Consider the following 24,644-nt stretch of genomic DNA (forward strand, 5'->3'; position numbering starts at 1 on the left):
CATTGGTCAGCTTTATCTTACTTGTGCTCAGTTTGTGAGTAGCAGCTAGAATATCATCAGTTGTTGGTTCAGATGGTTCTACCCAAGTCCTCAGATTTGCATCTCTTGATAAGGCTTTCTGTTTTCTTCATTTGGACTTGGGTGGAGTTAATACTTTGCTGACCACCTTCTTAACTTGTTCAATCCTTTTGAGAATCCCTTCTGACCTTATCTCTTTAGCCTTTTCCACCGATACATTCAAACACTTGGCATCAAGACCAGCTTCATCATCTTGGTAGTGTTTGTCCAGTTCTACTTCAAGCATTTCCTTCAGGGCATTGAAAATCCTTGGATCTTCTTTTATTTTCTTGTATTCCAACAGTTGCAAGCCAAGGAGTTGTGCGTCAATTACATCAACAAGAGGGGTTGGAAGATTTTTCCTTGATTCAAACTGATTGGCCTTCATTTGTTTCTTCCTTTCCTTGACCAGATACCCAACCCTTGCTAATTAACTGGAGGCAATTGATCAATATTGCCAGTTTCCAAAATGGGTGCATCGGCGACAGGTTTCTTAGAGTCATCAGTTGCAATGGACTTTCCTTTATCCACATTCCCCCTAACCACATCATCAAAAGATTCAATTACCTGCTCACCAGCCTCAGTACTGGTAGCAACAACCATCTCCTTCCCTGAACCTGAAGCTTCAACAAGAGTGCGAGGGGCACGAATAGACCTTTCCCCCTTGGCAACATCTAGTCCTTGCCTAATAGCTTCAAAATCGGCATGACTGGAGGGCAAGCGATCTAGAGGCTGCCACGATTGCATGTTCTTGCACTCTTTGAAGACTCCACATAACATGCGAACTGTCCTCCATAGATGATTAATCTCTTGAGATTGAGTCATGACATTTCCACAAGTGGTGTCTTGACTCTTTTGAATCGCTTGAAGTATATTTAAATCATCTGGGGAGAGCCCAGTTGCCGGTGCTTCCTTTCCAACTTCTCCTTCCTATACTTTGCCAGCTTCAGTGGTCAGTTTTTCAATAGCAGTAGTGTGTTCAGATACCTTGCTGGCTAATGTATCCAGACTGCACCTCAACTGATTGATCTCAGATGTTATGGGGGTGAGATCAACCTGGGGCGCTGCAGTCTTGGTGATCTCAGATATCACCCTTTCTATCAAATTATTCTCCCTTTCAGCCAAGGTATTTTCAATTTTCTGACCAACTGAAGTGGCCAACTAGTTGCCAAGCTTAACAACATCCAGACCAGGTCTTTCAACAAGTAATTTGACCTGTCTTTCTAATTCGTTCAACTAAACCGCTGATGATCTGACAGTATAGTTCAGCAGGTTGGTGATGGATGTGTGTACCTTTGATTGAGTTATGTCAAAAGCTTCCTTTAAAGAAGTAGCTAGTGAGTTGCAGCTGATGACTAACTCGTTGAGCTTCCTGAATACCAAGTCCTCATTGCCAGAGAACTTGTTAATCCCCAAATCAACCACCCTTACATTAGTGATGTGATCCTTGTGGTATTTGGAGAGGGACTTGGTATTCTTGTCCAGTGTCTTCTGAATATCCTCCACCCTTGTTAAAAGGTTTGAGATATCGGTTTGGAAAGACACGAACTGGCTATCCAGTGACGGAGGGGAAGGTGTCACTGGACCTGCTCGGAATGCAACAGATACAACTGGAGGAGGTACATAAAGTGAAGGTTCTCCAGTTGTTGCTGCACTAGCTGAAGAAATAGAAGTTGTTGAAGAAAGAAGGGGAAGAGATTCAATGTGACGTTCATGCTAAGAATGCTCAGGTGTGAACGTCGGCGACGGTGGTGTAAGAATGTGTCTTTCTCTACGCACATTCATGGATGAAAGTAGTTGTCAAGAGGCGAATGTTGGAATTTCTTGTAAGGAGGAGAAGTCAAGTGGTGAAACTGAAACTTGTGGTTCTTGGGGCTGACCAAGGAGAGAAGGGAGCTGATCAAGTACAGTTGCATCAGCCATCTCCTGGTCAGATTCAGTCTCAGATGAATCCGAAGATTCAAGCTGAAACTCACCCTCATTTATGCCAAGATCTATAAATGTTGGGGGTGGTTGAACAGGTTGTTCAGACTCCTGATGACCAGTTTGAGTTTCCTCAATGGTTTCATCAGTTATGGATCCGTTGCCGAAGCATCTTCTCCCTGAAAAGAGGTAGCTGGAGCCTCAACTACAACTGTTGTTTCCTCAGTTGTAGTATCATGGGCTTGTGATTCGGAGACCATGATCACTGGCTGTGACTGGTCAGATATAGCAAGTCCTGATCTAGATCTTCTTCTACTTTTGGTAGATCTTCTTGCCTTTGGAACCGCCTGGATGCCTGAGGGGAGATCTCCAGGTTCTGCAACAGTCACTGCATCTGCAGACGAACTGGTGGGTCCCTCATTATTTTGAGGTCCTCCCAGTCATCTTTCTGACTCACCTGGTGGTGGTGCATCAGTTCTAGAGAATGCCAGTAGCATTCTTGGAGAAATCTGGACTTCATCAGATGTGGACACAAGGTTGTCCAGATTTCTTAATAATTCTGGCATAGAGTATAATGATTGAGTGTTATTGTATTCCTCTCTGCCCAGAATTAGTATGAAACAAAGGGATAGAAATCGCGAGAATGGGATACAAGGACCCCTGTTGCCTTTTAACTTAAACACCAGGCTTCTAAACAGGATGTTTGCGAAGTCCACCCTTAGTCCATTCCACAGGCAGTATGTCATCTCTGCCTGGAAAGAGTTTATCTGGTCCAAACCACCAGAACTCCCACCTAAACTTTCCACCAAGTGGACCATGAAGTACTTCCAGGATGGTGAAAGCCCTCTCATAGTAATTGATCCTTTGGTCTTCAGTACACCTCCCTCCAAGACTTCTTTATTCCCCATGTCAAGGAAGACCTGACGGAAGTTGATATTAGGAGAAATCACCACTGGACTCTCATCTTGTCTCCAGTAATTGAGGTTAAAGGCCTCCCTCAATGTCTCAGTGGTGATGGTACACGGGACTGACCCATCCTTTAAAGTGAAGGAGATGGATGAGCAGTCATCAGAATTGGACGCCGTGTACCAGAACTCGCACAAGTAGTCATGAAACAACTTGTTTGGGTTCAAAGAAAAGACATCGCTGAGGGGAGAATCCCGAAGGAAGGATTGGATTTTCCCAATGAGAGAATCAGCGGCCTGATGCCCTTGAAGAGATGCCATTGGATTGTTTGGATTTAATTTTATTAACTTTAAGCTTATGGGGGAACCAACAGCATGAAAACATTTTCGGATGGATTATAATCGACAGTGAGTAGATTCACATCACGAGAGCGAGATGAAGAAGATGATGATTTAGGAGCCATTTGAGAGTTTGGATTTAGGGTTTTTGATTTAAAGAAGAAAGAGAGAAAGGGATCTCGAATTGTGAATGATTGGAAGAGTAAATGAAAGGAATTTTGATGCGAAGTAAATGAGAAAAATATTTAATTGGGGTATATATAGGCAGTAAAATACCAATATATATATACGAAAAGATATTTTAATCCCCAAATTTTACACACAATTTCAAAATTTGATTTTTTAATAATTTTGAGAATTCAAAAACATTTAATACCTCCCATCAAGCATTTAATGCAATGACGGCTGGTATTCCCACTCACCCCTTAACTTCAACAATTCCCATAAAAAGTGCAATAATTTTCAGCAAAAAGTCTTGACACGTAAGACATGTCAGGTGACGTTTGTGAGTGCGATACAAACACTCGAGTATCATCACGTATCACAAGTATTCACCAAGTAAAACATAACGTTATGAAATCTGGTTGACCACCAGCTTAAGACAAAACCAAACTAGTATACTGGAGAGATTTTCCATATGCCAGTTTCAAGTGAGAGATTCACCAGTCACATTTTTCAAAATAAAACGAATTTTAATCGAAAAAATATTTTAAGTCTTTCCCCCTAAAAATGTGATCCATTTGATCAATGACTAGTTTTTGAGTACATCAAGGCGTTCAATCTCCAACCAATCAAGGATCACTTGGACCATCCTCAACTGAAGGGCCTCTCCAGTTTAGTGAGGATTTAACATACCCGGTTCACTGATGAGATGTTTAAAAGTTTTCTCATCAAGAGGTTTTGTAAAAACATCAGCTAACTGTTTATCAGTGGGGATGAAATGTATTTCAATGTCTCCTTTCATAACATGATCACGAATGAAGTGATACCTGATGTCAATATGCTTTGTCTTCGAGTGCATCACTGGGTTGTGAGATATGGCATTTGCACAGGTGTTGTCACAAAAGATTGGGGTTCTTGTGTATTTCATACCATAATCAAGTAACTGGTTTTTGATCCAGAGAATCTGGGCACAGCAACTGGCCGCAGAAATGTATTCCGCCTCAGTAGTTGACATTGAGACTGAAGTCTGCTTCTTACTGGTCCAACTCACCAGTTTCCCCCCCAGGAAGTGACAACCACCAGTTGTAGACTTTCTATCAATCTTACAACCTGCATGATCTGAATCTGAATAACCCATTAGATCTAACCCTGAGCCTTTGGGATACCAAAGACCAAGGCTAAGGCACCCTTTCAGGTACCTGAAAATGCGTTTAACAGCATGCAAATGTGATTCTTTTGGATTAGCCTGAAATCTGGCAAATAGACATGTTGCGAACATTATATCAGGTCAACTGGCAGTTAAATACATCAGTGAACCAACCATTCCACGATATTCCTTTTGGTCCACTGGTTTACCATTTGGGTAAGAATCCAAGTTCAATGGAGCTGAAATAGGTATGGTTTTCGATGGGATAGAATCATATTTGTATTTTCTTAACAAATCTCTGACATATTTTTCTTGGTTAATAAAAATACCATCCATGGTTTGTTTAATTTGTAAACCTAAGAAAAATGTTAATTCACCCATTAAACTCATCTCATATTCTTGATACATGATTTTTGAAAACCTTTTACACATTTCATCATCAGTTGACCCAAATATAATGTCATCAACATAAATTTGTACCAACAAGATATTACCATTTTCTTTCAAGATAAACAAGGTATTATCTATTGCACCTCTTTGAAAACCATTATTGAGAAGATGTTTAGTTAGAGTGTCATACCAGGCTCTTGGGGCTTGACGAAGACCATACAAAGCTTTGTTTAGTCTATAAACCCAGTGAGGATGCTTTTCGTTCAAGAACCCTGGAGTCTGCTTAACATACACTTCTTCTTCCAACTTTCCATTAAGGAACGCACTTTTGATATCCATCTGGAAGACTTTGAATTGCAAATGAGCAGCATAAGCCAAGAAAATTCTTATGGCTTCAAGTCTTGCAACTAGAGCAAAAGTTTCATCGAAATCAACACCTTCTGCTTGACAATAACCCTTGGCAACCAATCTTGCTTTGTTCCTGACAATATTGCCATCTTCATCCATCTTGTTTCGGTAGACCCACCTCGTTCCAATGGGTTCTTTCTTTAACCCTGGAGGACAAGGAACAAGTTCCCAAACATTGTTCCTTTCGAACTGGTTAAGTTCTTCTTGCATAGCCTCAACCCAGCTTGGATCTGCCAAAGCCTCGTCAATCTTCTTCGGTTCAATCAGTGATAAGAAGGTGACGTTCAATGTTCACTTGTGGCTCTTCTAGTCTGAACCCCACTATCTGGATTTCCAATAATTTGCTCAATGGGATGAGCAACTATCCATTTAGTGTATTGACTAGGTTGATATTGCACAACATCAGTGCAAGACACCTGACGATCTTTAACAGTTGTGGCAACTGGAGAAGGATCAGTCCAAAATACTTCAACTTCATCTTCAGTGTCAGCTGGCATATTGACATGATCATCTTCAAACAAAGGCATATTTTGAAGAACTGAAGAAGTCTGAACTGGTTCTGATGTTGTGGCATGAACATCTGATCCAATCACCAGTTTCTGTGGTAAATTGAAACTGATGGAAGTAAAAAATGGAGTGTCACTGGAGATTTTCTTCTGTGCTACTGGTTCCAAGTCTTGATGACTGGAAACATCTTCTGGTGTAGAAACTGATTAATGAACTTGATCAGATACACCAAAATCAACTGGGTCAACTGAAGATAAATCAAGGCTTGGTCTTTTATTGATTGCCTCATTTGATTCATCGAATGTGACATGAATTGTCTCATGTACCTTTTGGAGTCTATAATTGTAAACTCTATAGGCCTTTCTTATATCTGAATACCCCACGAAAACACCTTCGTCAGCTTTTGCATCAAATTTTCCCAACTGACTGGAATCGTTCAAAATATAAACTGGACAACCAAATACATGAAAATATCCAATGTTTAGTTTACGATTCTTGAGGACTTCATAGGCAGTCTCCCTATGTCTCTTGACATAAACTGACCGATTTTGGGTATGACAAGCTGTAGACACTGCTTCTGCCCAAAAACTGGTAGGAAGACCTGATTCAGATAACATACTTCTTGCAGCTTCAATCAATGTGCGATTTTTCCTTTCAACCACACCATTTTGCTCTGGAGAACGAACTGAAGAGAAGTTTTGAGAAATGCCAGTGTCAGTGCAAAATGACTCTAATTCATTATTGATGAATTCAGTACCATTATCACTTCGCAACTGACACACTTTCTTGGTATATTTGAGTTCAATTGTTTTGATGAGTGAGATGATTTTACCAGGTGCATCACTTTTTGATCTGATGAATACCACCTAACAATACCTGGTGTATTCATCAACAACAACTAAAGTGTATCGTTTACCAGCTTTAGTTTGAACATTCACTAGACCAAAGAGGTCCGTATGCAGCATGTGAAGAGGTTCAGTGATACTGAAGTTTTGCCTGGTCTTGAAACTGGCCCTTTTCTTTTTGCCCATCTTACACCCTGGACATGGCTTCTCCTTTTTAAAGGAAATTAAAGGAATCCCTTCCACTAGTTGTTTTCTAGATAACTTATTGATATTCTTGAAATTAAGATGGGATAACCTTTTGTGCCACAACCAGTTGGTGTCCTCATAAGCTTTGGCATAAAAACAATGCTCTTTTGGAGCTGGTTCCATGTCCATTAAGTACACATTCCCTTTCCTTGGTGCAATCATCACCACTTTCCAATCCTTGTTAAATATGGTACCTTGAGCAATATCGAACAACACCTTATATCCATCATCACAAAGTTGACTGACACTTATCAGGTTATATTTCAAACCATTAACAAATGCAACTTTTGTGAACTGGACTTGTCCATTGTCAATGACACCATATCCTTCAGTTTTCCCACTTCCATCATTACCAAATGTCACTGCCGTTCCATCTTGGACAGTGAACTCTTCCAGCAGGGGCTTACATCCGGTCATTGTTCGTCCAGCAGCGTTGTCCAGATACCAGATATTCTTCTTTCGATCGCCCTGCATACCCAAGTAGATAATTAGTTATTTTTGTGAACCCATCTTTTCTTGATGGGTCCACCAGACTTCTCTTGAGAAGTCTCTGCAGATTTACTTGGGTTGGAACTGGAGGCTGGAACTGGAGGATTATTTCCAGCTTCAGGAATAAAAACAATTGGTTTGATGGGAACAACAACATCCTCCTTTTTCATTCCCGATTTTGCTCCTTTTTGAGCAGATTGATTTTCTTTTTGCTTTTGCTTCATTGGAGGAGTTTTAACAATTTGTTTTTCAACTGAAGAAGACGAAGCTCCTTCCAGATTTTTTATTCTGGCAGTACAACTTTATACTTGCCTAGACAAATTTTGGAGTTGACTCTCCAGTTTTGACAAAAGGTTGTTTTCTTCAGGCTGCTGAACCTTGGACTTGGGTTCAGCTAAATTCTGAGTCTTTGGAGTCTTGGGCTCTTTGAACTTTTGAGGTAAAGGATTATCACCAGCTTCCTTTTTAATTGGAGCTTTAGCCTTTTTGGCTCCAGTTTTTACCTCAACAGGGGTGGTCTTAATGGATTCAGATTTGGCAATATTAGAGGAGTCATATGGAGTCTCAACTCTAACTGGTTCTGGCATCTGGTGAATTGTGGGTAAAACAACTGCCATCTGAAGATCACCAGATTTCTAGGCATTTTTTGAGCATCAATGGTTTTTGAAAAAGCGTCATAATTTTTACCAAATGCTTGTACCCAAGATTTGATAACCATGTGTTCCTTTTCAAGATCAAATTTTAATTTTTGGTCATCTCTTTCCAATGCCTCATTTTTCAAATCTTACTCTTTGAGAGCCAACTGGACACTTTGTAAATCATTAATTTGACTTTTCATGTTATTAAACTCAATTAAAACTGTTTCCAAGTATCTTTCACAGTCAGTTCTCATAGTTTTAACAAATAACAAGTCATCATTTAATGATTCAGTAATATCCAGTTTTGGTTCAGTATCCAATTCAAAATCATAATCTCTTACCTTCTTTAAAATGATGTCCACCCATCTTCCAGAAACAACATCATCTTTTACCACTGGTTGTTGATTTTCTAATTCCATGAAACACACATCTCTAATCTCTTCTTCATCATCAGATGAGTCATCAGAGAGTTCTCATTTCTCTTCAGTTTGAGCCATCATGCACTTGTTCTTTTCTTTCTCTTTTTCTTGTTCAAGAGACATGAGAGCAATTTGGGCCTTAAGTTTCTTGTATTTGGCCTTATAATCATCAGTTTTGACAAAATTTGGAACAACAGGACCAATTTGGTTGTTCATCTGACTAGATCTGCATTCCTTCATGAAATGACCTTTCTTACCACACTTATAGCAGATAAGATTGGCCTTATCCAGAGAATTTGAATTGGAAGCATTATTGAACCCATTAAATCGATTAGATTTATGCTTGAACCTGTTAAAGGTTTTAGCAATCATGGCTACCAGATCATCATTGTCAGTTTCCTCACAACCATTACTTAGATTTGTGGTTAGGCCAGAGTTCAGAAAGTTGTTTAACATCTCTTTCACAAAATGTAACTGGACATTCTCAGCAGACATTAAAGCAGCACAAGGTTGCCCAGTAAGGTTGGCAACCTTGGAACTCTGAGCATGGTTTAAAGCATCTTGCTTAGCCAATATCCTTGCAGCATCATTCTCTTCAGTGAATCTGAAGGCTCCATAAAGGGAAGCAAGAGTATGGCTGTGTAAGGTCTTACCTTGTCTTAAGACAAGAACCATGTGCGCCCATTTGGATGGCAATACATCACAAAAATTTCTCAAGAAGAATATCCTTATCCTTCTCCACTCCCAAGCCTCTAAGTTGATTAATTAGGCCAGTAAATCTGGTATAAGTACCAGTTAAACTTTCATTGGGAAGAGTAAAGAAGGATTCATACTTCTTGTTTAGTGCAACCTTTCTGGTGACAATGGTGTCATTTCCTCTTTCAAACTAGAGAACTAATTCATCCCACATAGATTTAGCACTGGGAAACAACACAAGTGTTGGAATTAGTTCCTCAGGAACAGCAGCAAGGATCATGTTTTTCAGTCTGGTATCAAGATCAACCAGCCTGCGATCCTCGTCTGACCAATGTTCCTTAGAGTTTTCCCTGGTACCTCTTCTCCCAGTTGGGTCAAGAAGAGGGCTAACACCACTGGACATGGGTATATATGGTCCATCCTTGAGGATTTTCAACATATACCTCTCTATCCCACCAAAATGCAAGAGCATTCTAGCTTTCCATGTACCAAAGGTCTCACTATTCCCATCGAATTTGGGAACTGGAGTATTGGAATAGTGTACATGGACATGGCTAGCTCCAGGTGGAGGAGGAGGAGGAGGAGGAGGATTGGTGTTCAAAGGAGTTGTAACATTAATGTTAGGATTAGGATTAGTTTCATTTTGGGGACCAGAACCATTCTCACCTTCAGCAGCCATCAAGCAGACCTAGGTTATAGAATTGAAACAATTCAACCTGCCTGCTCTGATACCACTTATAAGTCCCAACTAATACTAGATGGGTGCTGAAGACTATGTCAATGGTGAGTGTACTTTGCAACACTATCACTTAATCTGTACGTGACCAGTTTAGAGTGAGTAGTGTACCAGGTTAACTGGAATGTTACTTATTAAGATGACAGTCGGAATAAGTAAATACAATGCAATAATGCAACTGACAAGTATATATAATTGGTGAGACAATATGTAATTTTCAAGTGTATTTTATTTATTGATTATTAAATAAAATACAAGGTTGTTGCGGAACCAAGATAATACAAAGATGTGAATATCCTAACAACCTATGAAATACAATTGATCTATAGTTGGAAATTCTCCTAACAATCGAAACACTTAAAGTTGTGAAATGTTCCTTTTTACGATTGAGAGAATATTGCACAAGTTCACCAATATTGCAGAATGTATGTGTTTGCAAAGTTGTTGAAATGCTTGGGCAAGGACCTCTATTTATAGTCGAAGTATGAGCATTGGGATCTCAACTTCGACGTACAAATATGGTTGACAACACACAAAAGTATTAGTAAAAGTATTAGTAAATAATCCTTTGTGTGTGCTAAATAAAGTAGGACAAAAGATTACTTTATTCAACCACTCTACATCTTTGCACTTTTATCCACAGACAAGATTATTGTCCGGTTAAAAGGATGTAGTGTAAAAGGTCCTCCTCGTAATCAGTGTAAAGCTTTGTAAAGGCATTTACACTGAATGATCTCCAGTTGATTGATCTGGTGAAATGTCAACTGGGCTTTGCTGCCATTGCCATTTCCTTTCTTCCACTTGTTGTCTTCGACTTCAACTGGAAGGTCTTCAGATTTATGTCTTCAGATCTCAACTGGAGGAAGTCATCAGTTGCTTAAACTGTACAATGCAACTGGACTTCTAATATTTCGGACAATTCTTCATGCTCTCCAGATGCAGCTGGAGAGCTCCAGTTTATAGTCAAAACTGGACCTAACAAGATGTATGGTTCGCCTTTAATTCTTACACTATTTAATGTGGACTAGTTGCATGCGGAGTAGGAATATGAGTCATCTGGGATCTCTAATAAATATCTATTGCATGAATAATGTAGTATCTTAAGAAAAACAATCAGTAGATTAAACAATTTCAAAGAACTATTAACGAGTAAAATCTAAAAACGCATCAAGTTATGTCGCTCTTGTCGCTCTGTGCGCGGGGAACCACCGACCTGTCATCGCTGTCTTGATGTACACTTTTAGTTGAGTTATGTCGCTCTACGCGTGAGGAATCACCGACCTATCACCGCTATCTCAACTATTAAAGATGATTATATTGTATGACTGCTTTAGTGTTTAGCTAGCGAGCATGACTGTAGTGGAGTATATCTAAATAGTGACTCACAAAGTACACACACGAAATAAATATCAAATGCCTTGCTAGTAGCTAGTAGTTCTGATTGCTATACAAACCTTATATAAGTGCTTAACTAGTCAGTAGAAAGTAGGAAGATTGAGCTGTAAGACACGTGGAAGTATAGAGCTGTTTTAGAGGTATTAACACGAGTAATAAGTTAGCTTTTAGTTTTGATTGACCAATTGTCTCGCCTATAGCTATAGCTTACTGATTTTGTCTAATGCTTTCTCAATTCGTTTTGCATGACTGTTCTTTCAAATGATTTCAATAAAGTAGAGTACTTTAACAATTAAGTTGTCCGTTCATCATTGTTATATTTTTCTTGGATAGTTTGCTTGAGGACAAGCAAAGACTTAATTGTGGGGGTATATGATGAGCATCCATTTTGTGATAAAAACCCTTATCGAAAGGCTTTATTTCAGTGTATAAATGAGTTAATATTCCGGAACTATTGGAACTTAATGGAATCGTATGTTTATGCAGGTTCGCGGAAGATGCAAGAGAGGGTAAATGACATCAAGTGGCTCAAGAAGGAAGCCTATGAAGTTACAAGATATAAGGAAGTGATTCGGGAGCCGAACGAAGAAGAACAAGCTGCAGCAGGAGTCACCAGCGCTGCTGGCAACTAGCCAGCGCCGCTAGTTGCCAGCGGCGTTGGGGAAGTCCCAGCGCCACTCCCAGGTCACCAGCGCCGCTGACCCAAAGAAACCTAGTCCCACCACCGCTGGCAAGCCCAGCCAGCGCCGTTGGGCGGCCAAGATCTGAAACCAACTTAAATCACTATTTAAGCCGAACTAATCCTCAAACCCCTAAGAGAGAGAGCCGATTCAGTAGCCCTAGCCGCCCAGTATCAACCCTAGTTCGTAGTTGCAGATTCCAAGAAGGTTTTGGAGCTTCCGGCACCTTCCAATCTTCATTCGCGGTCTAGATTTATCTTTTCTATTTACTTTATATTATCAAACATTGTCTTTCATCTTTTCAGACTTTGTTATTCCTTTAATAATTCTAGGCTAGTAGGCTGAATATTTGTATGGATCGATGTGATCATGTAGACGTTTATTGTTTTACTTTGTTTGTTGGAATCTGTTGGAGTGTGTTTTACTGTTTATTGTAGATCCATGTTTATTAGTAATTCATGAGGTTATAGGTTCTATATCCGAATATATTAGTTTGATTCTGACGGTTGTCTATGATCATACACTACGACTAATATGCTAGGACGGAAAACACTAGTCGGTCTATAACTAGGAGTAAAAAGTGATTCACTTGTAATCGAGGGATCCAAAACCATAGTAACTAGGATGAATTGAACATGAAGCTTAACAATGTTAGACGCGATCCAGTGACTTGTAACCGAGCACTGTGGTCACCGGAGAGAATTATTATCTGGTCATGGCTTAAGAGTCGAGTAACTAAAAGATGAACTAGTAACACAAACTTTAGGTCATTAATGCTTAAACAATGAATCTAGCGAGAAGTTGTATATAGGGTAGTGTGACTCTAGCGACAATACTAGTAATTAGGCAAAGTGAATCCTAACGAGAATCTGAGCCGTGATTAAGTTTCCAATAGTCTAACAAACGGCTAGAATAGTATTTGTTCGTACTATGAGATCGGAGATGCCAAACAAGTATTTTAATTTTATAACTATTATTTTATTTTTCAATATTTTACGTTGTGTCTTCTGACGCAGTCTGCCCAGGTAATACCGGATAGTTACTGTTAGGTAGTAGTTTATTAGGAGTTAGTGACAAACCCCCAAAACAAACTATATTTACACATATTATTAGATTAGGTAGTGCAAGCGTCCCTGCGAACGATCCTGTAATTTACCACTAGACTATATTACACAGACCGGGTGCTCTGCTCGTAAGTGTGTAAGTTTTAGGATAATTTACTTATACAACATTATAAATTTAAAAGCTAGAATCAATAATAAAAACGCACATCAGAGGAGAAGACAAAATAACTTGGGAAGTCAAATGTCCCGAACACGACAAGTGGTGGCTCGACGAAAGGCTTACCCTTGCATAGGAAGTATGTCAATAAAAGATGATGAAGAGTAATCATAGCTAACGAATGTATTTCGTGTTTTTATCTTGTACGGTCTTTTTAATTATATGCTGTCTTTTAAGTAATGTAATGTGTTTGTTTAATAAATGAATGTGTTTGTTTAGTTAGATAATGGTAGTTTAAATAAGATGGGTTTATTTATTTATTTATTTAAAGAGTCGTTAAGAAGAAAAAAAAAAAAAACAAAAGTCAAAACTGAACCCCACAATCACTCTTCCTCACTCGGTGGTGTAGGGAAGAGGCAACCTAGGAAAAGCTTACGCCGAGCACCGTGCCAACCCAGGAAGAGCACAAAGTTCACGCCGAGCGGTGGCACCAGCCTTATTACTTATTTAAGCTCAACATAATTCTAAAGAACTCTTTCAACAACATCCATCTTGTAAGGCCATAACATCGTAAATTTGTAACTTATTTTAATATAAATTTTTTCTAGTGGTGAAGTTGTGTTTCCCTTTTCGTAGCTCCTCGATTACACTTTGGTTTGTAATCTTTGTCTTCACAATTTTCTTTATAACTGCTACAAAGTGTTCCTTACACTTTGTGTCATTAATTTCTATAAAGATTGAAGATTTTACTTGATCGACTGTCATGTAGTTAGTAGATGACGAAGAGACATCTATTTTGTTAATTGTGAGTGTTGGTTTATATAGAAAAAGAAATGAAAATGAAACGTGATAGAAAAAAGAAAAATAAAAATGAAACGTGTGGTTGGACAACATTAAAGATTTTGCTTATGTTTGGTTGTTTATAAACTTCAAAACTTATAATTTTATATTATAACTATTTGATATTATTTTTGAATGAATTATATTTGTATTTTTGATATTTTTATTGGATTGCAACAAGTCTAATAACATCTTTTAAAAAACCACTAATAAATCCCAACTTGTTGAACTAGGTCGACCTGCCCTATTTCTGGTTTCTAAGACGAGTAAATACTAAATAGCATGAGTAGTCTTTGTGGTTTCTAAATTTTTTTCAATGCGTAGTTTATTTTCAAGTACTTTAAATGTATGATCTCAAAAAACAACTGTCTCATTTTGTAGCAACTGTTTCATTTCGCTGCAAAAATAGTCGAAAACCAACTGATTAGTAATGCTATTCTAGCAACGAAGTAATAGTTTAAGAAACCAAGCATTCAAAAGATCTCAAGCATAAATTATAACACCAAATGGACTTCCAAATTTTTTTTAGATAAGTAACATTAAAAATAACGGAAACTCCCCATTAAAATTTAACCATGGAAATGCTATTCAATAAAACATGTTATTAAATTGCATCAAAATCATAGCTAAAAGAAATTCATAAATTACATCATTAAATATCTACAAGACTAGAAGCACATTTATCTTAGAGGGTTCCTAAACTGAAAGATGCGATTGAATATATATTAAAATGAGATGAGTGTGGCTTGAATGAGTGGTAAATACCTTGACCTTCGATCCTCATTCCATGCAAAAAGGCCGGAGGTGCTTTTCTACCATTTATGTAGAACCTAAAAGGAGCCTCTCTACCTTGGTAAGTTGGTAGGGTTAAGATCTGCCTACATCTTAACCTCTCCATACACTGTCGACTCGTCAAGGTATTGGGGCTTAAAACTCGCAAAAGAACGGCAATGAGCTGTTTCATTCTTTCTTCATAGTTTTCATAATAATTTGCAAATGGAGTTCGAGTGTTCGACCAAGATGATCAATGTGAAGATGTTAACTAGAGTGCATTATTGACGAGTTTATGTGGAAGACATGCCGAAGGATACAATCAATGGTTGTGGTTCGGCGGTTAGGTTTTATACAGGATATCCGTACTTTTGGGTGATTTCAAGCGATTATCACGAAAATGTCTCGGATTTTAATAGTTGATTAGTAGAGATGAGCCGGTAAATCAATTTGATGTTAAATGTAGGTTCCATTATCAGCGATACGACCATGGTTGCCCACCCATTCTAGTCGCCTCTACTCAATCAAGACGCCCAATACTTACTGTTACAGACCCCTAACTAAAAAACTCGTGTATCAAGGGACCTGGTACTATATAGACTTGGGAAAGGACAACATGCTCTTAAAGATCAAACTTGAGTCCTCCTACCCTCCTATAGCCCCGAGTAGTGTAATTTCTAGTCTCTGTATAAGTCGATGTGTGCTCTTATTGATACTTTAGGTTATTGCAGACAAGTAAAAGAACATATTGGCATCAACTAATCTGCCTAGAAGCAGAATAAGCCCTCCTGATCCTTTATCTTATTCGAGTATTTCGCAACCCTAATATGAGATTTCTGGAACAAATATGCAAGACCCTCCATTTCTAGTAAACACCTTTATATCAGGGGAGCCTTAGACTATCGGTTTTCGAGTGACCTGTCAGTCAATCAAGAGGTTTCAATTGATGTATTTGGAGTATTATGGGCATATATGCATCTTTACCTTTTAAAAGAAATACCTTTAGGAAAAAGAAGCACTTAATGTATTATGCTATTGCGTCTTTTCAATCAAGATAATTAAATCAAGTTTTATCTCACTCATCTTACTACACTTTGTATCAAGATGACAACATATACAAATAATACAGATTTCATTTTCAAACTTTCAATTTCTAAGTTAGTGAAGAAGCAAACAAAAGATAAAGTCAATGTCAATGAACGAAAGAAAAACCATGTGTGTATACACCCTGTACAAAAGATAACATGTCTACATCTGCTGTATTTATACGAACTAAAATGAAAATAAAGAGGGAAAAAAATAAATTATACCCATGACCATCACATTCAACTAGCCTAAAACAAAGCAAAAGTGAGTGAACCTGTGAAATATCAAATGCTGGTTTCAAATGAAACTCGAAATCCTTTACTTGGAACTTGGATTGAAGCTGCTTCAAGCCCGTGCAACATCTTGACCACATCTACTGTATCATCAAGATAGTATTTAGCATTACTCGGCTTCTGGCCAACTGTACAAGCAAATACTTCTGCTATCCCACGGTTCACAACCGAGCTTGAGATCTTCTCGAACATATCCTCATCCGACCTATCATCTCCTATGCAAAACACAAAATCCAACGGCTTCCCTTTGCTTTGCATGCTTGCAATGAGACTTTCCACCACCACTCCTTTGCTCACACCCTGCGTAAAACCAACAAATTAATCATAAGATTAAAAACATAATCTAAACTCTAAAACTAAAATTTGCCAAATTTACCTGAGGGTTGACCTCAACGATTTGTTGACCACGTTTCACGACCACAGGCTCGTTGGCAAGCACACTTTCAAGGTGATCATGAAGCTCCTTAGCTTGCCACATTCCAAAATCAGGGTCAGCTTCTTGATGATGCCAAACTAAAGCACTTTCCTTTTGCTCTATAAAAGAACCATCAGTTGCTTCGGTATAATGCTCCATCACAGGCAATGCCATCTTCTTCCAATCAACATCCGTCAAGCCGCCACAACATTCCCAATCCGATTCACCACTCCATCTAGTTAACCACCCATGTTCAGCCGATAAACCAAGATTCTTGCAGGAATCAAACCACTTGCCTAACGAGTCCTTCCCCCTACCACTAACAATGAACACCACATTCTTAGGGTCACTGGAAAGCACATTCAATATCGAAATAACTTCTTTGCTTGGAGTTTTATCAACCGAAGCTTGTGGCATGACTGTACCATCATAATCCAACAAGATCAACCGGCTACTTGTCTTCTTATAAGCCGAAACAATGTGTTCCACGGATAGTTTCCTAAAGTTAAACCCAAGAGCCACAACCCGAAAACCCAACCCAAACCCGACCCCCCAGCACCTCTTATGATAATGCTCCTTACAAGCTCTCTCAAGGTCTTGATCAAAACTTTTAGCCCAATAAGCAACATCATGAGAACTAATATACTTATAATGTTTTTCATGTCTCAACTTCTTCTCATTATCAGGCATTGTAATAGCTAAACTCATTGCTTCTGCAACCAAGTCAATATTCCACGGGTTAACCCTGATAGCACCACTTAAAGACGGCGAACACCCTATAAATTCCGACACTATGATCACGCTTTTCCTATCGTTTGGTTCACAAACCCCCAATGCTTTATCTAACTCGGGACTGCCTTGTCTCGAAACAGTGTACTTATAAGGTACCAAATTCATACCATCTCGAACCGCATTCACTACAACACATTCAGATATTGCATAATAAGCAACCTTATGTTGTGTAGAAACCGGGCCATTAACAAACACAATCGGTTCATACCCATCTTTACCAAACCTCTTATTGACCTCATTAGCCACATTTCGTGTCTCATTTTCGACTTCTTGAATATCATGACCCTTACTTCGGGGCGGATTAACTATCTGGACTAAAACCACTGACCCTCTTAAATCAGGATACTCTTCTAAAAGCTGACCCATTGCTAAAAACTTCAAACTAATCCCTTTAAACATATCCATATCATCAACACCTAAAATCACAACTTTTCCTTTATAAATTCTTTTCAATTCTTCGACTTTGTTAGCAGTCAAAATCGACGATTTTACTGTCTCTATCTGACCCATATGTATCCCAACAGGTAAAATCTTGATACTAACAGTTCTACCATAATATTCTAGACCAATATACCCTCTTTTAGACTTATAATCAAGTCCTAACATTCTACTACAACATGAAAGAAAATGTCTAGCATAATCAAATGTATGAAAACCAATAAGATCACAGTTCAATAAAGCCCTTAAAATCTCATCTCTAACGGGTAAAGTTCGATATATTTCGGACGATGGAAACGGGCTATGCAAGAAAAACCCGACCCTAACCCGATGAAATCTTTTTCTCAAAAAAGTTGGCATTACCATAAGATGATAATCATGTATCCAAACATAATCTTCATCTGGGTTAATAACTTCCATCACTTTATCTGCAAAAACTTTATTAGCAGACACGTATGCCTGCCATGTTACCCGGTCGAACCGGACCCCATCGGTCCGGGTTACGGGTAACATGTAATGAAACAAAGGCCATAAATAATGTTTACAAAAACCATGATAATATTTATTTTGTATATCTGAAGATAAAAAAGTAGGGACACATTTAAACTTATCCAACAATACTTGTGCTACTTCTTCTTGTTCACGTGGGTCAATATCCACGTGTAATGACCCGACGTGGATGCATTCTACGTCGGGTCCAAACCCGGATTTTAGTTGCAAAACTAACGCATCCGGGTCGTATTCAAAAACCCATTTCTGTGTTTCTTCATTCCGCTTGGATTTCAAAGGTAACTGATTTGAAACAATGATCCGACGTTCTGGGTTCGAAACGACGTCGGATGATGAAGAAGAGTAATGATCAGTTTCATAATCGGATAAGATTCCGGGCACTGTCATGATTTTCGGAATTCTTGGACGATCAACAAAATAATCATCAAGGTTAAGCAAATTAAAAGATGATCGTGACAACATTACAATCTCTATATATATCTATATATATGTAAATAGATATGAACAAATTAAGGGAAAATATATGTATCTATCAAGAAGGTAGGATGTGTATTGTTACAAGTATATATTTGTATAATGAAATGAGGAATTCATGAGTAAAATTTTGTTGTTATGAAATACTAATAAAGAAGAAGGTGGTGGTGGGTGGTGGTATGGTGAATAGGATAAGAATGAAAACAAGTAGAGAGACCGACTTTTAGTTAATATATAAAAGAACATCATATGGATATGATATGACTATGATATGATATAGATAATATCATATGTATGAATTGAAAGATTTATTATTATTATTTTATTATTATATAAATAAAGATTAGATTTGTTTTGTGATGTTCAAACTGTAACCGACTCTATCTCCTTTTCTCTCTCCCTTTCGCTAAATGGATATGACCGGATATCTGACTTTTATAGGTTATATTTCCTACCAAAGTTAGATTTTGTGTGTTGGGGGAATTATATTGCTAATAGAATAATAACTTCATCATATAGTTAACTACAAACAATGAATTTGTTCACACTTATAGATGAGTGTGAACAAATTAAAAATTTTGTTACATTTTTTAGTGTGTAGAAATATATTGAATTAAAAGTGATGGAAATTTTTACACACTAAAAAGTGTGTAGAAATAAAAGTTCATACTTTTTAGTGTGAACTTTCATAATTATTTTGTTACGCCTCATTTGTTCACGGTAACTTTTTTAGTTACCGTAGACAAATGGGGTGTGATAAAATAATTATGAAAGTCCACACTAAAAAGTATGAACTTTGTGAACAAATGAGGCGTGACAAAATAAGTATGAAAGTCCACACTAAAAAGTGTGAACTTTTATTTCTACACACTTTTTAGTGTGGAGAAATTTCCATACACTTTTAATTTAATATATTTCTACACACTAAAAAGCGTGACAAAATTTTTAATTTGTTCACACTCACCTAAAAGTGTAAATGGCTAATTACTATTGTAATAATATTATTCTCTGTTCAGAGGAATGTAGCTTTTTCTATTACTTAAAAAAAAAGTAGAAGCAGTCACTTTACTTTAATATAGGTAAAGCTGTCGAGATCTCAACCTCCCACATACTTCATAAAGTTATTGAGAATCAAAACTTATAAAAAACGGCGTTAGGTGTTAAATTTTTGTATGCGACTTTAAAAGTGATATAAAAGTTAGATATATATATATATATTTAGGGGCCGGTCATTGCAAAATAAATATTAAAATAAAATAAATAAAATAAGTTTTTAACCCTTAGATCTTAGTAAATTGATGCAAAAATATTCACGAAACGCAATTATATATATTGATTTACGGTGATTTTTAGTGAAAAGATATAAATTATTTTATTTGTTTTACTTTAATATTTATTTTATATTATTTGAAACTTATAAATCTTAATACTTTTTATCAAAAACTTTGACTTTTGGTCAAAATGATTTATCAACGGCCTTGAATAAAAAATTTATGTGAAATTTGAGCAAATAGTGCTAAATCGCTTAACATTTGTTCAGTGATGATATGTTTAGTCGTGTCATGTCGGTGGTTGAAAAAGAGAGAAGTGTTTTATCCATGTACAAAAACTCATGAGAAACCAGTCAAAATTGTATGAAAAAGGTTTTTATTTTCAACTTTTGAAATAGAAAAATAAGATATTTAAAATTTACATATTAACAAAGTTGGATATCTTTATGTATAATTTACCCTAAATTTTTTTTGTACATTTTAAAGAGTTTAGTTAGACTTTTTTTTTTCCATTAAATATCACTGGTACGGTATCCGCGCAATGTAGCAGTGGTCATGATAGTGACGTGTGGTGGTGGGGGCGAGTGTTGGTGGTAGAAACAACATCGAGTGGTGTAAATAGTTGATATTAAAGTAATTGATGTAAAGAATAAGTGAAGATATATTAAAAGATAATGAACTCATAGTAATGTAATTTAATTATTAAGAGTATTTTAGACAATTCTCTCATGTAACTTATAACTAGTAGTTAATTTTTGTACTATATTATATTGTATAGAACTAGATTATTGTCCCGTGTAATACGCGAAAGAATATATTTAACTAATGACATATTTCGTTTCATAATATCGTAAGTTGACAAACACAGATAAAAGATTTTGAAAATGGATTAATTTGTATCATGACGCAAAAGATGTAAATTAATATCTTGCTATTAATGGTGGAAGAAAGGGGGGCTAATCAGTGCTTAGCCACCCCCAACCAACCATGTTTTTTCATTGCAAGGTTAGTCTTATGGCTGATTGTAGGCAATGTTATTGCAATCAAGCATCCTCTTGATCGATTTTCGGAAAAATAAGAGTGTAAAATCATACCATTTTGCCAGAAGTTGCAGGTTTTCGAAAAGCAAATCAGTTAAGCCAACACATAGATGCTTTGAAAATGGTGTTGGGTTTGAGTTTTAATTAAGGGAAAATGACCTATATGGTCAATTTTAAGGGTTATATATCCAATTTTAGATACCTGTTAAATTTTTTTTACTTATTTGGTCATATTTTCCTTACCACCTAACAATCCTAATAAGAATTAAAAGTAACCAATCAATATATGACAAATGTCATTAAGTTGCTCCACAACTTTGTATTAGTTTTGACTTTATTATTTGTTAGTATATATATAGGTTTTAGGTAAAATAAAACAAGTATTAAAGTAAAATAAATAAAACTATAACATCCCAAACGTTTATGATTGACTTTTGACTTGTCCGTTAGTCAACGTTAGGTTACCTCAAGTTATGTGCCTTAAATGGATTACATAATTAAATGCTTATGTATATAGTATATGAAAAGTAAGATTAATGTGTTAATGTGCAATACGATATGATAAATTATGATAAATAAAGTCACAAAGTGTTTCCGATAGAGTTAAATGTCGTTAAGTATTCCCGTATGCGTTAAACGAGCAATTAGGCCACGAAACGAGCTACAAGAAAGTACAAGGGCCTAGATGTTAAATCTTGAAACATGCTCCAGTTGATAGGGGACTTAAGTCACGTCTCATATGCCCTAAAATCAGATCCAAAACTTCTAAGAAAGTTCACACACAAACCCTAGAGCATCTCCTCAAGTTCTATGCGATTCGGAAGCAATTTGATGGCGATTCCTTCTAGTTTTCGATCCATTAATCATCCCTACAGGTTATTCATCATTGCAAGATCATAGGGTACTGGTCTTTAATAGTTTTTATCCACCCATCTCTAGTTGTGAGGGTTGGGTATGGTCTAATTGCAAAACGTTTATTGATTTCATGCCATTCGGGTAATCAAATAAGTGATATATGTTTGTAATGGATCAAGGAATCAATTGATGGTTTGAGGGCATCAATTGTGTCATAAAAGATGTTAATTTCATGTTTCCAGGTCGGGGTTAGGGTTCGAGATTGAATGGGAATCGTTTAAAGATGTTTAAAAATCAAGTTTGCTGATCGAGCCCCATTGTGTGGTGCACAGGAATTCTGTGCGGTGCACAAGGATTCTGTGCGGCGCACAGGAATTCTGTGTGTTGCACAGATTAGTCTGGGTGCTTCTGTTTGAGTTTATGCGGCGCATGGAAAATCCATGCGGCGCATATTCAGGTCTGGCAGTCGTATAAGCTTGTTTTTTATGCCCGTTTGACCCATAGACCTTAAGTATAAGTTACCTAGATGTTTAGGTAACTTAGAGGGGTTCTTTTGAGCCCCGTTTATGTTACCTATTGGTTATATCTTTTGCTATACGTAGTTGGAAACATAAACAAGGCACATTATCTTTGCATATTACTCGTGGTGCTCGTCACGAGGTAAGATAACATCTTTTATCACACGAGGGACAACAAAACATAGTTTTCATAAGTTAACTTCCCCAAATGAATGATTGTATGTTTATATGTATTTGGGAATGAATGGGAGGTTACTATGGGATTGTCTATGATTACCATTGATGCTGAATGGTAAGCTTATGCATGCTATGATGAAATTATAATATGTTTATGTTATGAAATGATGTCATGATGAAATAAAGTAAATGATAAGCTCAGATGTATATGATGTAAAGATAAGATGATATGATGATAACTCGATGAGATGCTATGATGTTAGTCTCAAAATGATCACAAGTTAGTCACACAAGTAGTTAATTCTCTCATGCCGACATAATATACAAAATTCATATCATTACGCTATGGCAAAAGTACTAATGTTCTAAGGGGATCGTTATGTATCATGCCATCATGCCAAGTTTACAACGATTGTCTATCATTTTCTCATGCTAAATTCATACTACATGTCCATTATCATAACCAATACTCATTTTCAACACATCACACAAAGAAGCAACTAAGACAAGCGGTTTAAAATATAATCTGAATCCGATATGCTTTCTACTTATTGACCGGGCTTGTGTACAGGGTGTACCAGCGGTTAACCCTCCACCTAATCAACTTCGAATAAGCATATCGGTTACTTATTATATCCTAAACCAAACGTGTGCTATTCGTGGTGTCATTAACTTGTTATAATACCGGGTGATCATAAAATAGTTGATCAAGCTCTTTTAGGGTTGCCACAATAATATACTAAGTTAATGGCATAACTTCATTTTGCCCTAATTTATCAAACTATCACCAAGCCATGACAACAATCCATCTCAATCACAATCAAGTTCAAATCAATGTATACATTAACCACATTGTGCTCAATACACGTTCATTGCATTATACCCAAGTCATCAAGTAAATGGTCTTGTCTACGAACTCACAATGTATACTTTCAAGGTTTCATACAATTCAAATTGCATACAAAATTCTTAACCATGCATGCTATATGAAGAGTTTTAACTTAAGCCGTAGTCTAGGTCAAACTGCCTAATTCTCTACGACCACGCATGGGCCACCATTCTGTAACACCCCGAACTAGGGCCCGGAATATTACGGAAATGAAATAGCACATGATGAAATTATCGTAGGCAACTAAATGAAAATAAATGAATTCGGTGAATTCAATAAGTTTAAGACAAGTACAAACACAAAATGCATAAAGAACAAGTAGCCATTACAAGTTTACAAAACAATCTAAAAGATGGCGATCGATCCTAAGCATAATGCAAAAGAAAGGCATGTGAATCCTTGATCCATGTAAGTCTAAGCCCGGGTCCAACAATCTATCAAATCATACATCTTGTCTTGGGTTCACCTGATTACCTGAAAAGTGTACTAAATAAGTCAACACGAAGTTGGTGAGTTCGTAGAAATGGTTCACAAGGAACCATTGTCGATAGTGACAATGTCTAATCACAATAAGACCATATGGCATAAAATAGTTACGTGTAATAAATGAGCACAAGTGATGTAAATGTCCAAGTCACGTATCGTATATATGCATGTGCCATGATGAATATCAAATGTAGGCCAACCATGTCACGTAAAGGGTTTGCATGTGTGTAATTCGCATAGATAAGTGAGCTTGCGTGTAAAGCGCGTAAATAAGTATACATTGCGTGTAAAGCGCATATATAAGTATACGTTGCGTGTAAAGCGCATAAATAGGTATACGTTGCGTGTAAAGCGCATAAATATGTATACTTTGCGTGTAAAGCGCATAAATAAGTATATGTTGCGAGTAAAGCGCATAAACAATATACGTTGCGTGTAAAGCGCATAAATAAGTATACTTTGCGTGTAAAGCGCATAAATAAGTATACGTTGCGTGTAAAGCGCATAAATAATATATTGTAAAGTACATAAATAAGTATACTTTGCGTGTAAAGCGCATAAATAAGTATACGTTGCGTGTAAAGTG

At 37.1% G+C, this 24,644-nt stretch overlaps 1 protein-coding gene across 1 annotated transcript; it reads right to left on the reverse strand.

Moving 5' to 3' along the window:
• Nucleotides 1-16,010: 16,010 nt before the first annotated feature.
• On the reverse strand, nt 16,011-18,860 carry LOC122592924 (probable alpha,alpha-trehalose-phosphate synthase [UDP-forming] 11). Its single transcript, XM_043765257.1, has 2 exons — nt 16,570-18,860; nt 16,011-16,493 (listed from the first exon to the last, which is right to left on the reverse strand). The coding sequence occupies exons 1-2, from the start codon at nt 18,808-18,810 to the stop codon at nt 16,185-16,187; spliced, it is 2,550 nt and encodes an 849-aa protein (XP_043621192.1). The 5' UTR covers nt 18,811-18,860; the 3' UTR covers nt 16,011-16,184.
• Nucleotides 18,861-24,644: the final 5,784 nt, after the last annotated feature.

This window comes from Erigeron canadensis, chromosome 3 (assembly GCF_010389155.1).
Source record: "Erigeron canadensis isolate Cc75 chromosome 3, C_canadensis_v1, whole genome shotgun sequence".
Lineage (NCBI taxonomy): Eukaryota > Viridiplantae > Streptophyta > Magnoliopsida > Asterales > Asteraceae > Erigeron > Erigeron canadensis.